At 47.0% G+C, this 15916-nt stretch overlaps 1 protein-coding gene across 2 annotated transcripts in view; it reads left to right on the top strand.

Moving 5' to 3' along the window:
• pebp4 (phosphatidylethanolamine binding protein 4) overlaps positions 1–15916 on the top strand; it is a 69036-nt gene that overhangs the window by 27153 nt on the left and 25967 nt on the right. Inside the window, exon 3 of one of the 2 annotated variants that reach the window (XM_027011170.3) lies at positions 2185–2283. The exons of the other annotated variant lie outside the window; for it this stretch is intronic. Within the exon in view, the coding sequence (XP_026866971.2) occupies positions 2185–2283 (99 nt within the window). The remainder of the gene's footprint in view (positions 1–2184; positions 2284–15916) is intronic. 2 annotated transcript variants of the gene reach the window in all.

Consider the following 15916-nt stretch of genomic DNA (forward strand, 5'->3'; position numbering starts at 1 on the left):
CTTTAATACAAAAGGATATATGAATAGACTTGACTCCTGTTTTTGAGAGAACGTTATTTATAGGTTTCCAACCTCCAGGATGAGGTCATGGCGATAAATGCTTTAAGGACTTCTACAGACTCAGCTCTCTGTTTACCTTGTCTCTGTTCATGTCTGTTTAATGACGTTTTCATTTTATATACCGTATCAGCCTCTCTGCTTTTACAGAAACTGAATTTCTAGTGTCGGTGAAAAGGCAGGACCCACCAGCTCGCTGGTTTTGCTGTCCGAGGCCACGTTTGTTCAAACATGCTTTGTCCCCTCGTTCCAGTTGGGCACCTTTGTGAAACTCTTCGTGGTCCAGGTGGTAGCGTAGAGTGGAAGAGACGAGAGAGAGAGAGAGAGAGAAAGAGAGACAGACTCATTTCAAACCCCCCACCCTCAATTTTTCTCTCCCTTACATTTTCTGCCTCCATCTGTCTAAATGCACATTAATTATACACACATATACATGCTGCACTCGGGGGAGCGGCGCGTGCATAATACCGCGTACGGTTCCGGCACGTGCTTGCTGGTCCGGCCGCGCGACGGGCGCAGCTGACGTGCATATGGCGGAGCGCGGAAAGCGCGCTTGCGGTCGGCGTGCCACTCGGAGCGCGCGGCTGGAGCTTGTCTCTAAGGCAACAGGTCTGAGAACAGCGTTTAATCTGCCCATGAGGGGGGAGGTAACACAGCACTTCCCAGGCAGGGCTGCCAGTGACAGGTTGTGGAGGAGGCGCTATTGTCGTCGTGGCTTTGGGTATTACCTGCAGGCGCAGGCGCTGGAACGCAAACGTTATCCGATTATTAGGCTTAGGCTTGTATTGGTTTATTGCTTTGTGTCAGGTGAGCAGAGGATTTGTGCTTTAGAGACCGCGCGGGGGGGGCTGTTAAGGGATTTTTTTTTTTTTAATTGGTGGCTTTAATTTGTATGATTATGTTTCATGGAATACAGTCCTGCGGCTATTTCAGGAGCATAAGGGAAATAAAGGTTTAGCCAGGTACCTTCTTTTGACGTTGTATATCTTTAACTTGTGCTTCTGAAATAAACTATGGCGGCGTATTTTAAGAGCGCCCAGTGTATATTAAGTTAGCCCAGTTCTATGGGTTTAACCTCCACATTTGACCTCTCTATAGGCGCATGGTTGCGACGGGAGTCCACTCTCCCTTTTAAACGTTGGGTTTTACACTTTCTCCCGGTGTGTGTGTGTGTGTGGGGAGGGGGGGGGGGGGGGGGGGGGGGCGCCGTTGTTGCGGTTGTCTCTCGGCCCTTGCGCCACGGTAACCGGCGTGATTGACAGCCCCGTGCGTCTGAGCGAGGCGTGTAATAATAACGCCATCATATGGTCTGGCAGATTTTGGGCACGGCACCAGGGATGACAAATGCGCACACGCAATAATTCAATCTGCTGCACAATTCTCCAACTTTGAGGGGCCGCGCGGTTGGAGCGACCGAGCCGGTCGGTCGCCGCCGTCGTGGCGCCGTCGCACCCAAAATGTCTGCCAGGTTGTTTACGGAAAAGTGTTGTTGTAGAAAGACGGAAAGCAGGGAGAAAAGGGGACAAACAACTTGCGGACAGATTGAGATGTAGTGAATGTGAGAGGAATATGGAAGATGGTCTGAAAATATCAGCAGCTAATTAAGACTTTTTTTTTGCTTTTGCTTTTTTCCCTGTATATCACACATTTTCCATGAGTTTCTCAGGGACACTAGAAGCTGTACTTGAGCCATTGATCTGTCACTCCAGTGGACTCAACCCATGTGATTTAGTTAAAATAAAACTTGTTGACCCTTGCTGGTCCCTGCCAAGAGCCCAGCTGCATGCGATGCTTTCCTTAGTCGCTCCTCAACTTTTCTGTTGATGTGCGACAGATAAAGATGGACTCGCAAGGGGGCAAAATGCAAATTATGCAAATAGCTGTAGTTCTGTAACAGGTGGTCAAAGCAAATTACTATCTTAGAAGTGAAGGATGGATAGGTAAACGCGTATTCATCTGATACTGTGAAAGAGATTTAATGAAATCAAATAATGAAAAACATTTAAATGAGTTCGATTGTCTCTTTTTGGTATTTATTTCTTTATTCACATATGATTCGTATACCTCTCTGTCTACCCCTTCTTTCATGCTTGCACTCTCTCTCTCTTTCTCTCTCTCACAAAACAGAAAAAGAACTATGTCTTCATGATGGTGGACCCAGATGCGCCCAGTCGGGCTAACCCTACGAGATCATACTGGAGGCACTGGTTACTGGTTGACATAAAGGTATATGAGACATATTTAAAACAACCCCCGTCCTCCAGTGGAGAAGGAGATCTGTGCTCTTTTCAAAAGTTTACAGACATGTTTGTACCCATAATGTGTAGAATGAAAGGTGAGGTGAGGATTTCAGACGCACTTCATCTTAGCAGTACGTGTTAAGCTAGCAGTTACAAATTCTGGGCAACCAACAAACACCATTTCTGCCAAGTACTTGATTTCACAGTGTATGGCAGATTAGTGGGAGAACACCTTTGTCTGAGACAGGAGCTCGCTGTAACCCCAGAAGCGTCCGATAGCAGGTTTCTTATGCTTAATCGGACTTTACGTGTGCATTGTCAGCGCTGTGCTTTAAACCTGTAAACATGTAATTGCCCTCTCCAGAATCCTGTTCCGTTAGCTCTTGCTTGCGAGGATCGCGCACACAGTGTGCATTTAAAGAAACGATGAAAGACAAAGATTTGGTTTAAAGCAGGGACTTGGCACGTGCAGTCCTGGACATAATGTGCAAAGGAATAGGTGTCAGAAACACTTCGGTGGGCAAACAATTCCTGGATCGTGCGGGCTGTATCTGCACCTTCCATGTGCTTCACACTTGTGCTGCGTTTCCGATGCGTTACATAATGACAGAATAAAAATATCACGTTAGTCATCAGCACTGCACTGCGCTGGGACGTACACTCGGAGTCAGTCAACCTCCCCGTGCAGTGGGGACGCTGGTGTTCGAGCTACCTGCCTTGAGTTTCTCTAAACACCCAGCCTTCGGTCAAAACTCTCTCTCTCTCTCTCTCTCTCTCTCTCTCTCTCTCTCTCTCTCTCTCTCTCTCTCTCTCTCTCTCGCTCTCTCTCAATTCAATTCAGTTCTGTTCAAGGTGATTGTCTGGAATGACAAAGAATGGTGCATTTATATTGCCAAAGCTGGTCTTACAGAGTGGGAGAGCATTAGAGCATAAAAAGTAGACATTGAACATTTATATAGTTTGTGAAAAAGAATGTTGTTAAGATTAAACTCTAGTACATTACAGCTGGGGGGGGCATCATAAATAAATACAAATAAAGTAGGGTGTTTGTGTTCTAGTGAGACAGGTGAGAGAGAGAACGAGAGAGAGAGAGAGAGAGAGAGAGAGTGTGTGTGTGTGTGTGTGTGTGTGTCCCAACACTGTCACTTACTGTCCCTTTTTTGGTGACAGTTGAGGACACATTGTGCTGTTAATGTACAGTATTCCTGGTGTTACCCAGCAGATATGGTCATTTCGGAATATTGGAGAGGCTGATATTAGCATTAATTTTCGGATCTCTGAATTTTGAACATTTTGTTAAAAATTGCAGCTCGGTTTCAGTTTTGTTCCTTCCCTCTCTCTCTCTCTCTCGGTCTGTCTCATTTTCTCTCTCTCTCTCTCTCTCTGTCTGTCTAATGTACAGTATTCCCTGTGTTACTCTAGCTAGTGTGGTCATGAGAGGCTGATAAATAGCTCTAAAACAAACATCTTAAATAATTACCAAAAAAAATAAAACGGGTATAAATAAATGTTATAGTCAGACAGGTAGGGTTTTTTGTGAGTGAGCAAATGTGTGTGTGTGTGTGTGTGTGTGTGTGTCCCAACACTGTCACTTACTGTCCCTTTTTTGGTGACAGTTGAGGACACATTGTGCTGTTAATGTACAGTATTCCTGGTGTTACCCAGCAGATGTGGTCATTTCGGAATATTGGAGAGGCTCATAAATCTGGAACTTTTAGCATTAATTTTTGGAAAGAATTTACACAAATCTCTTTAAATTTTGAACATTCTTTTAGAAAGTGGAGCTGTTTCGGTTTTGTTCTCTCTCTGTCTCTCTCTCTCTCTCTCTCTCCCTCTCTGTGTGTCTCTCTCTGTCTCACTGTGTGTCTCTCTTGCTCTCTTTCTCTCTCTCCCTCTCTTTCTGTCTATCTGCAATGCCCCTAAGGCGTCTTCAGTGTTCATTCACCAAAGCACCTGGCGTCTCCCCATCATAACTTTGCCTACACGTTCCGAGTCCCTAAAACTGACACGTGTCACTTTCAGAGAAGAGGAGGAAGGAAATGGAATTTGAGAAATGCGTCTCCTCTCGGGTAATGCTCGCGTATTTTTTATGATAAGCGACAAACGAGTGGGTGAACGCTTCTCCCGCATGACAGAAACAATTGCGCGCCGTCTCTCCGGAGCCGGAGCGCTGTGGAAGAGTGGAGCGACAGTGCGAGACAGCAAAGCCAAGAGGAGCAGACGAGAGGGAGCGGCTTGAGCAACGTCCTGCGATGCGTCCCCAAGCCCCGCCTCCGTCCCTCAAGCGTCAGTCGAAATAAACCCCAGAAACGCAACTGGAGAAATGCTGGAAAAAGTTGCTAAATTTTGTCATTGATTCGGTGTTATGAACAAATATTATAGCAGGCTTACAACGGACAGGACTCTTCACTCCTAAACGCATTTTAAGGTACCATACAAACAGTCTGTATAAATATGGCGTATGTTTCTACTCCATTTAGCGTGTTTCTCCAGTGCTACACGCATCTTCCCCCTGCCGCTCTCTCTCTGGCTCTCCTTCTCACACACACACACACACACACACACACACACACACACACAGAGAGAGACGAGTCTCCTCCCCGTCTGGCCAGGCGACACATTGTGAATAAACAAATGTATTTCAGGTGCACAGACAGACAACCCCTCAATACCCTGTCACTGTGTGGGTGGCAGCATGCCGCCTGCCTGCTTCCCGATTGGCCTGCTGGCCATGCTGCGAGTGTGACGACTGGCCCTGGTTGGTCAGAGGTTTAATGAGGATGGTGGGAGGCGCGTAATTGCTACAGTGACTTCCTGTGACCTTACTGGAGTTATAATAACGTCCCGTGTGTATGTGTGGAATTAGGTGTGCTGGAATACTCCTGGGCTTCAGGTGCCACACAAATGAACGCTTCCCTTCTCACTCATACACCTTATTTAGAAATCTACCCTGTAATTCCTTTTTTTAGAAATTAAATTACAACTATGATTTGACTTGTTACACCCCCGTACAAGCAAATGTAACGTCTGCTGTGTATTGCATGTGGTATAACCAAACTTATTGTTTTAATGTTTACTTTTCTAAGTCCATAGTGAAGGAGAAATTGCACCAAATGGAGACCAAAATATAGTAAAGGAACTGTGTGTTCACAATGTACCTGCTTTAAGAAATACATATAGCAGTTAAAAGGTCTTCTGTAAAGCATAAAAAGAAAATCTTTACCAGTTTTAGTTGACAAACCCAAGCCTGAGAAAATGGCTCTGTTTCCAATTTGTTGGTTGTCATGCTGAGTTAAAATTGCATTGTACAGTGGCATCGGACTAAATGCCACTCACATCCTTGGCACAACCATCTCCAGAGAGACAGTCATTTACGGGGAATGAGAGAACGCGATTTTAGACTTTAGCTTGCAGGGGGACCATCACATCCTTTTTAAAAAAGCATTAAAATGTGATGGTGTCACTGTGCATTTTAATGGTAAGACCACGCCAACACATCACCCTCTATCCATGCAGAACTGTATGTCTTTCTGTTTCTTTGATGTCTATTATTATGTATCGGTTTCTCCTATTTTAAAAGGTTTTTTTGTTGTATTCTATGTATTTTTGTTTGTTATGTGTTTGTTTGGGGGATGGGTTATAAACTCTGCTTCTCTGCTTCACAATCTCTTTTAATGTAGAAATGTCCGTGTGTCCACAGGAGTTTTGAAGTATTTACATGTCATACTGTTTGTCATATCTTGTTATTAGACTGACCACTAACTAATATCTATGTTGTAGGTGTAGTCGATGCGCAATGCTTTGTTGTTTTAGAATGGTGAGCTCCTCCTGGTGACTGACAGTACATAGAGTTTAACATTCATTTGAACCATGTTACAATAAAGTATATTTGGTGAGGATATTGTCCTTATTTGGGGACGTGAAGCAAAGCTGGTGCATTTCTTCACCTTTCCCCTTCACTTCCTGCTAAATGGCGTTGTGTCATCGTGTGCATTCTGGGGGCTCAGCAGGGCATCATCTTCTGCTTTTAAACATGGCCTCACCAGGGCTCAGGGTGTGACGAGGTATCCTCACAAGCACATCTGTAACCCTTCCCAAATGATGTCATCTCTAACCTACCAATTTAAGGCAGCCAACATTTATTTTGTTTTTGTTTTTTTGGCCCGAAGGATCCAGGACTTTTTTTTTCTTGTTGTTGTTGTTGTTTGCTTTTGTTTGTTTGTTTGTTTTTGTTTGTTTGATTTCTTAAGATCCCCTTACCTTCATTTAGTCATCCTTTGCGTGTGTTATGAGCGAACAGTACTGGCAAACACCATCTGTGACCTTTTACGTCATGCGTGTCTTACTTAAAATCCATCACATAAACTGAAGTGCTAGTCGTGCGCTTCCAGGATCGTGCGCAGGCACGATGGGACATGATGTGGGAGGGGCAGGAGTCAAATTGCATCATTCCGGATCTCCTCAGCGCAGCCAACTCCAGATGAGCGCGCCACTCGTTTGGAGGCCCTGGGAAGTTTTGTTTGCGTGTTCCAGGCAGGGGTGTTTTTTTGGCATTGGTGACGAGGCACGTGCCGCCGTTCAGCCACGGGGAAGGCTCAAACCGCGCTCCGAGAAGCGCTCTCTCGGCTCGGATAGCTGATACTTGGACAGGATGCAGACAAAATTCCATTTCCTCCCCCATCAGTGTCATTCCTCTCATACCGCCACTGCGGCTTTTGGACACAAACGCGTCTGTCCGCCCAGCTTGAGCGGCTGCGCGCGGTGTCGCGTTGCCGTGTCTGGGTTTTCGCGGGCTTCTTCAGCTGAAACGTGGGAGTCGTCCCACTAGATATCAGTTGGGCAAGAGGCGATCTATATGGTTCCATGACCAGACGACACACACGTCACCGAAACGCCCCGTGGAGAGAGGATGCAAAAGGCAGGGTGCTGGAGTGTTCCGGAAAATTTCCTCTGGGCTCTCCGAAAGGCCCAGTAATGCCATATTTGGAGATGAAAGTCGTTGCTGTGGTCTTCTGCTTTAATTAGAATGATTACAGTAAAGACGATACACTGATTACAGCGTCAGCCCAGATAAAGAAATGCCACTTCAGATCCATATTTGGTCCCGCGGTAATGGAGGTCTGTGCTGGAGTGACCCCAACCGCGCAGCAGTGCTCCAGTACCAGGACACGGGTCAGCTGGGGAGCTGTTGCTGACTTCTCTGTCTTCTGCCTGGTTGTCAACTACCAGTAACGGACAACAGCGAGCAGCAACGCATGTGTAGGTGTGGATGGTGTTACCGCTAGGGATGCTATATTTGTTGACAACGGGTGTAACACGGCTCGGTTCCTCGTCGGTCGCTTGTCTGTAAATGAAATTGAGGTGAAGTTCTTGGATATGTGTTGCAGCTCTTTTTGCAGTTCCTGCTTCAGGCATGACGTGCATGTAAAGATAGACACTGAAGAGCTCACCACAACCACCTTTTGTCAGTTCACCGTTGCTGCCTGTGCGTGTTTTCACTTGAGCACCACACACATTACAGCTGATAAACATCACGCACATACATTCCACACCTGCACAAAAGAAAATGACCCAAAAGAGAACTGCTGCTGCCAGGAGCTACAGGCTTCTCATAACGAGTATACCGAGTCCTGAGTGAGTCCTGTCTCCTCATAACGAGTATACCGAGTCCTGAGTGAGTCCTGTCTCCTCATAACGAGTATACCGAGTCCTGAGTGAGTCCTGTCTCTTCTCATAACGAGTATACCGAGTCCTGAGTGAGTCCTATCTCTTCTCATAACGAGTATACCGAGTCCTGAGTGAGTCCTGTCTCTTCTCATAACGAGTATACCGAGTCCTGAGTGAGTCCTGTCTCTTCTCATAACGAGTATACCGAGTCCTGAGTGAGTCCTGTCTCTTCTCATAACGAGTATACCGAGTCCTGAGTGAGTCCTGTCTCTTCTCATAACGAGTATACCGAGTCCTGAGTGAGTCCTGTCTCTTCTCATAACGAGTATACCGAGTCCTGAGTGAGTCCTGTCTCCTCATAACGAGTATACCGAGTCCTGAGTGAGTCCTGTCTCTTCTCATAACGAGTATACCGAGTCCTGAGTGAGTCCTGTCTCTTCTCATAACGAGTATACCGAGTCCTGAGTGAGTCCTGTCTCTTCTCATAACGAGTATACCGAGTCCTGAGTGAGTCCTGTCTCTTCTCATAACGAGTATACCGAGTCCTGAGTGAGTCCTGTCTCTTCTCATAACGAGTATACCGAGTCCTGAGTGAGTCCTGTCTCTTCTCATAACGAGTATACCCAGTCCTGAGTGAGTCCTGTCTCTTTTCATAACGAGTATACCCAGTCCTGAGTGAGTCCTGTCTCTTCTCATAACGAGTATACCCAGTCCTGAGTGAGTCCTGTCTCTTCTCATAACGAGTATACCGAGTCCTGAGTGAGTCCTGTCTCCTCATAACGAGTATACCGAGTCCTGAGTGAGTCCTGTCTCTTCTCATAACGAGTATACCGAGTCCTGAGTGAGTCCTGTCTCTTCTCATAACGAGTATACCGAGTCCTGAGTGAGTCCTGTCTCCTCATAACGAGTATACCGAGTCCTGAGTGAGTCCTGTCTCTTCTCATAACGAGTATACCGAGTCCTGAGTGAGTCCTGTCTCTTCTCATAACGAGTATACCCAGTCCTGAGTGAGTCCTGTCTCTTCTCATAACGAGTATACCCAGTCCTGAGTGAGTCCTGTCTCTTCTCATAACGAGTATACCCAGTCCTGAATGAGTCCTGTCTCTTCTCATAACGAGTATACCCAGTCCTGAATGAGTCCTGTCTCTTCTCATAACGAGTATACCCAGTCCTGAGTGAGTCCTGTCTCTTCTCATAACGAGTATACTGAGTCCTGAGTGAGTCCTGTCTCTTCTCATAACGAGTATACCCAGTCCTGAGTGAGTCCTGTCTCTTCTCATAATCAGTACACTGAGTCCTGAGTGAGTCTAACAGAACAGGACGTGCTCCTTGGTGCTGTCCGTTTTGCGTCCGGAGCGATTTCCACACAACCGTTTTGCACGCCGGCGCTTGCGGGACTTTGCGGTCCACGCAGCCCCCTGCTGTCACTTCCAACAGTGCCTCTCTCATTCCGCTTATCACCTTTTCCGTTCTCTTGCTTCCTTTAACTCGAGGGTACTTGGCTCAGACACGCTGTCAGCCAGCTTGGTGTGCTGGGGCATTAGCCAGCGACTTGTCTCAGTATCACATCACCTTTCCCCTTTTACGATCGCGGTGCCCCTCAGCGTTTCCCTCTGTCCTGTGGTATCTCAGAAGTGTTGGGCAGATTTTGTAAACACAGATTTTGTCTTTTTGTACTCATGACGTCACTGCTGTAGATTGTTAGACCATTTGAGATGTGTTTCTCTTCACTAAAAGGGCAGATTCACACAGCCTAAAAAATCAGACGAGTAAAATACATATTTCATGCATTCTATTTTATTTCCGTGGAAATGCAGTAAGCACAGTCTGCACTGTGAATCCCGCCAGGTTCTGTAGAGATTGCGTAGAGTCTGCTTCCCCATTTTCAGGAATTTCCACACAATCTTTTAAAGGCCTGATCAGGAAATTTTGTTGTGTGTTTGTTTTTCCTTTTCCCCTTCCTTTCAAACCGTTGAATGAGGTTGAAAAATCTCGTCGTCAGTGTCCACAATGTTTGCACAACTCCTGTCTGTTGATTCTTTATTTGGTGAAACAGGAATTGATAATGAAGTTATTAATTCCATCGGAGCAGATGGTGATGAAGCCTGGGTGCTTTAGGAGCTTAAAGGCCCTCCTAGTTAACTGCTTGACCTGCTCTAGCTCACAGTTCCCCCCACCCTCCACTTCAATCATGGACCGTTCCCAAAAACGCTCCCTAAACAGCTTGCTCTGCATCTAACTAACTTTCCTTCCAGATTGTCCCCCCCCCCCCCCCGCAAGTGTCTCACTCTCTCTTCTTGTCTTTTCTTGTTCTCTGTCTTGCTACAATATATTCCCCCTCTCTCTCGTGCGCACTCTCGCTCTCTCTCTGTGTGTGAATGCAGATGTTCGTTTTTCGTGTTGACAGTAATGAAGAGCAGAATCAATTAGCGATGGAGAGGAGTTTACTTATGCAAATAAACCACTAGGTGAAGAAATCCTTATTTACTTTTCACCCTAATGGCCCACCCACAGATCACAGTATTGTATCATTCAAGAGCAGAAATAAATTAGACAGTCATTTACAGGAATTCAGAAGACTCAGGCTCAGGGATTGGAGATCATTACTGAAGTGTGTGAATTCTTCTGGCTTGTGTGATTGGGGAGGACTATTGTGTACAGGTTTTTTTTCCTGCTATTTCATCAGTTCATTCTCTGCAATTAAAGAAAAGTGATTCACTTTCGTGAAAGAAACTTTAACAAATGTTTCTAAGAATTTCTAAGAATTTCGCTTCTGTCTGGTGCCCATTAATGGGCAAACTGATTTCCATCTACAGCTTCTTACAATTTGATTGGTTAATATTTGTAAACGATCACGTGCTGATATATAGAAGCTGTACTGTTTTTCAGGATTATTAATGTGAAGTTAATGTGTGTTAAGGCCCTTTTGTTCTGGTGGGTCATCTAGATTGAAGTGAACGTTCAGAAAGCAGAACACAAAACAAACACACCCAGCTTCCACATTACTCATTTTGATGCAGGAGTTAGAGAGCATGTGCCTTACACACACACACACGCACAGTGTGGGCCCTGACTTCTGTTGTTCCAGACATCCACACAAACTACCCAAAATATGCAGCAATCTCACACTCATTCCTGTCTCTTTCTTTCTCTCTTCTCTCTCTCTCCCTCTCTCTGTAGCTTCTTCTCTCGTTTTCTGTTTCTCTCTCTCAGTCTCTCTCTCTCTCTCTCTCACACACACACACACAGAGCCTCTCCATTCAGGTCCTCCACTGAGCGGTGGGTGTGTGTGTGTGTGTGTGTGTTTTTACTTCCTTTCTTTGGGTCATTGTGGAGCATTTGGTCAGTGTGCTGATCACTAATCGCTAACAGACAGAAACTCAGCAATGTTACAACACTCTTGAGAGCTGGAGAGGGTGTGTGTTTGTGTGTGTGCGCGCCGGTTCATGTGCGCACACCTCGGGGGAGAGAGGAAGGCTCGGACTCCATCTGCCTTACCAGAGCTTGCCTCACAGGATGGAGAGCTGTAGGAAAACTCTATCACACATAGAGGAAGTATTGTGTCTGCTGTCAGAGCAGCTGTGTGTGTGTGTGTGTGTGTGTGTGTGTGTGTGTGTGTGTGTGTGTGTGTGTGTGTGTGTGTGTGTGTGTTCGCTGGCTTCTTTGTGCACTCAGACAAGTGCCTATAGGGTTAGCCAACCCTCCTCCGTCAGCTTCTCCTTTGACTGCTGATTGGGTTGTGTTTTTCATTCTTGGAGGGTTGTGCTACTCTGGAAGACAGCATGTCAAACATAGCGTTGTCTTCTCTCTCCCCCTAAGTGTGTGTGTGTGTGTGTGTGTGTGTGTGTGTGTATGCACGCACATACAGTTGAAGAAGCTGTTACGCTGTATAAGTGACTCCTGGCCTCCTCTTGAAGGTCACTGACACGGAGAAAATCTGTGGGAGTTTGTTATGCCAAGCTTTAGTGGGTACTGTGCTGCTGTTTAAAAAAAATCAAGGTGCTCTTTAGTGCTGTTTACACTGATTGCAGTCTTTGAGTCTGTTGCAGTCTGTGTGTGTGTGTGTGTGTGTGTGTGTGTGTGTGTGTGTGTGTGTGTGTGTGTGTCTGCGCTCATGGCATATCTGCGTCTTTTGTATTTAAAGAATCTTAGGTTTTCGCCCCATTTGACACGTGTTATTAAGGCCCCAGAGCGTGCGGGCACTGTATAATTTCCATCCGCGCGACTCGTTTCCCCCTGTTTGATGGGCACTTCCCCATATTTACTCTCCGCGGGCCCGAGACGAAAAAGAAAACGAAGCTGTTTGTGCATGATTATTCCTCCATCGTATGCTTCCACAACGCTCCTCTTCTTTCCTTGCTCAGCGCACGTGGCCTTATACCCCACAGCCCCTCCCGCTCTCTCGGAGCCTCGCGGCTTGCCGGGGGAACATCTGCGCGCGGAGCTGGTGGCGGCTACGCTTGCAGATGGGCTGAAGGTAGCCGCGCGAGCTTCGGGCCCGCTAATGATGAGCGCCGCTGCCCTCTTCCTCGAGATGCTGCCACGGTTACGCTTGCTTTCTTGCTAACGTGCTAACGCCCAGCCCGACAGATTTACCGGCATATGTAAAGATGTTGTTGTTTTTGTTTAGCGCAAAAAAAAAAAAAAAAAAAAAAAAACATTTAAATAGATAAATTTAAAAAAAAAGAGAAGAGGAGAAAAAAAAAAAAAATCCAGCGGAGCGGCGCGTTTACCGCGGAGCGCGGCTAACCCCTGAGCGCCACCTGCATCTCCGCGAAGGGGGTGGGCGCCGCACGCGAGCGCGGCGAAGTCTGTTTCTCTTGCTTTTTTTTTTTTTTTTGCTTTTTTTTTTTAATCTAATGCTGTTTTTAATGCCGTTTTTAATTCCGTATTTAGGTGATCCGCAGACGCGCGTGAGGTCACGGTGTGTTTGCGAGGCTTTTGCGGAGCTTTGAAAAACGAAGCGCTCGTCAGCGCGTCCGCGTCCGTCACCAGCCTCGCCGGCCCCACACGCTCTCGGCTGGGTCTTAATTGGGATTTATACTTTTGCTTAATCCCATTCAGGATCTCAGAACTCGGGAAAAGAACGTCTCTCTGTCGCCCCTCCTCCAGGGGTGAGCAGGTACACGCGGAAAGTTTACACTCGAGTCACGAACATTTTTGCACATAGAGTTGATTCTGTGCGTTGCCACTTACGGATTCATTTGTCCCATTTGTTTTTAATACTGGAAGAGTTCTAGTGCGTGTGCGCGAATGTGTATCATACATGAAGTGTGTGTGTGTGTGTGTGTGTGTGTGTGTGTCTGTACATGTATGAAAGTTCTTGCCTGTGGTATTCATTCCCATTAGAAGGTGACACTCCTTTGTTTGTGCATGAGTTTAACCTGAAACAGAACATTTTCTAGTATTGTGCAAGTGTGGCTAAATGGGGAGGGGAACTACACACAAACATACATGCACGCACGCACACACACACACACACACACACACACACACACACACACACACACACCCTTATATTCTCACTCTGTGTCTCTATTTAGGATCTCTCCTGATGGCTGGCCCAGCACAGATGACAAAAGGTCTTTAACATGGAAAGCCATCTGGACCTCTTCTGTAGTCTGAGGGCTTTCTTTCTCTCTCACACACGCACACTCAGCTGCGTCTGCTGCTGTCCGAGGCGCTGCCGTGTACAGTTCACTGACCCACCACTCCTTCCATGTGCACACCCACTCACGCGCGCACACGTGCGTACGCACACAAGGCGAGGGGGGGCACAGTTTCTGACTTGCGAGGAACACTGCTAACCGTATCAGACGCTCAGTGGAACGTGTGTGAACATGCAGTTGTTTTTCTGCATGGTTTTAATAAGCGTTTCCATGTGGCTGCAGCCCTGGCTGTGTGAATGCATGTTTGCGTTGTGTACTGCGGACTGCTTGTGAGGATGGAGGGGTCATGGCCTTGTTTTGCTGGACCTTGACACTATAATTCTCCATTTGTAATGGGGGTGATTTGGCTGTTGTGATCTTGGTCACTCTCTCTCTCTCTCTCTCTCTCTCTCTCTCTCACTCTCTCTCACTCTCTCTCTCCATCTTATATAATAGCCCTCCTCTCCAACTTCCATCCACGCATACCATCCTCTCACCTCACTTAGCCTACCAGCTTCATGCCATCGCTATAACAACTGCTTCCCTCCCAGCTAGCTTTGCTTCTGTTGCCACGGCGAGGCACGAGGCGAAGGCTCCTATCAGGGCAGCCTGGATTCTCAGGAAGCCTGCTAAGCATCACATCGCTCGGCGGTGGAGTGGGCAGGGAGCGGATTCTGAAGAAATCCGGCAGCAATGTCTACTTACACCCTGCGCACACAAACCAGTAAAAAAAAAATAAAAAAAAAATTTAAAAAAAATAAAAAAGGGCCAAATATCTAGTTAATCTCCATCTGATTGGCCAGCGACATCTTACGGCCTCCCTTTCCAGAGGGCCAGCCAGTCCCCATGTAGTCTCTGCGCGTTCAGAACTGCAGGTCAGCTCCACATGTCGATGACTGGCCTGTTTTATCCCTGTTAGTGCTGCAGCAGTTTTGACAGAGTCCTGAATCCCTTCCTTCAGGGGTATCGTTCCCACAACAGGGAGGCCTGATACCGTGGCTACTAAAAATACACGCAGTAGTAAACTTTCGTGAGAACGCTGGTGCTAGTGCTCCACTATGGAAACGAGGGGTTTGGTTTGACAGTTCCAGATTATTTCATTGAATGAAATAATTTTTTAGGTTATATGGTGTTGGTGTATGTGGCTCATTTCATGTTCTTGAGATCCAGCTTTTAAAGTCATACACAGCAAGCAATTTGGTACAAACTACCAATTAATTTTTTTTTATCCATTTTTTTTACTGATCTCTATAGTACTTAAACACATATAGGTGTCATGTGCTAAGGTTCCTCTATAGGACGTGTCCTTGTCCTGCACCCTACACCCTCATGTGTTCAGGGTCCTCTATAGGACGTGTCCTCGTCCTGCCCCCTACACCCTCACGTGTTCAGGGTCCTCTATAGGACGTGTCCTCGTCCTGCACCCTAGACCCTCACGTGTTCAGGTTCCTCTATAGGACGTGTCCTCGTCCTGCACCCTAGACCCTCACGTGTTCAGGTTCCTCTATAGGACGTGTCCTCGTCCTGCACCCTAGACCCTCACGTGTTCAGGGTCCTCTATAGGACGTGTCCTCGTCCTGCCCCCTACACCCTCACGTGTTCAGGGTCCTCTATAGGACGTGTCCTCGTCCTGCACCCTAGACCCTCACGTGTTCAGGTTCCTCTATAGGACGTGTCCTCGTCCTGCACCCTACACCCTCACGTGTTCAGATTCCTCTATAGGACGTGCCCTCGTCCTGCACCCTCACGTGTTCAGGTTCCTCTATAGTACGTGTCCTCGTCCTGCACCCTACACCCTCACGTGTTCAGGGTCCTCTATAGTACGTGTCCTCGTCCTGCACCCTACACCCTCACGTGTTCAGGGTCCTCTATAGGACGTGTCCTCGTCCTGCACCCTAGACCCTCACGTGTTCAGGTTCCTCTATAGGACGTGTCCTCGTCCTGCACCCTAGACCCTCACGTGTTCAGGGTCCTCTATAGGAGGTGTCCTCGTCCTGCACCCTGCACCCTCACGTGTTCAGGGTCCTCTATAGGACGTGTCCCCTTCTCTCGCCCTCTTAGGTCATAGGGCTGCTGAGTCAGTTTCTGTCACACAGTGTAACTCTCAATGCCTGCCACGGTTTGTCTTCTTTCTTTCTTTGTTTTCTCTCATTCTTTCGCTTAATCTCTCTCTTACACACACACACACACACACACACACTCCAGTCTAAAGTTGGGTGATCTGGTCATGGAGAAGGGCCAAACAGCAGCCTTCAGCATGAATGACGACGGCGACACATGACCCGAGAGGGCGAACGTGGGAAC

This window comes from Electrophorus electricus, chromosome 20 (genome assembly GCF_041902795.1).
Source record: "Electrophorus electricus isolate QZ-2024a chromosome 20, ASM4190279v1, whole genome shotgun sequence".
In the NCBI taxonomy this organism is placed as follows: Eukaryota; Metazoa; Chordata; class Actinopteri; order Gymnotiformes; family Gymnotidae; genus Electrophorus; species Electrophorus electricus.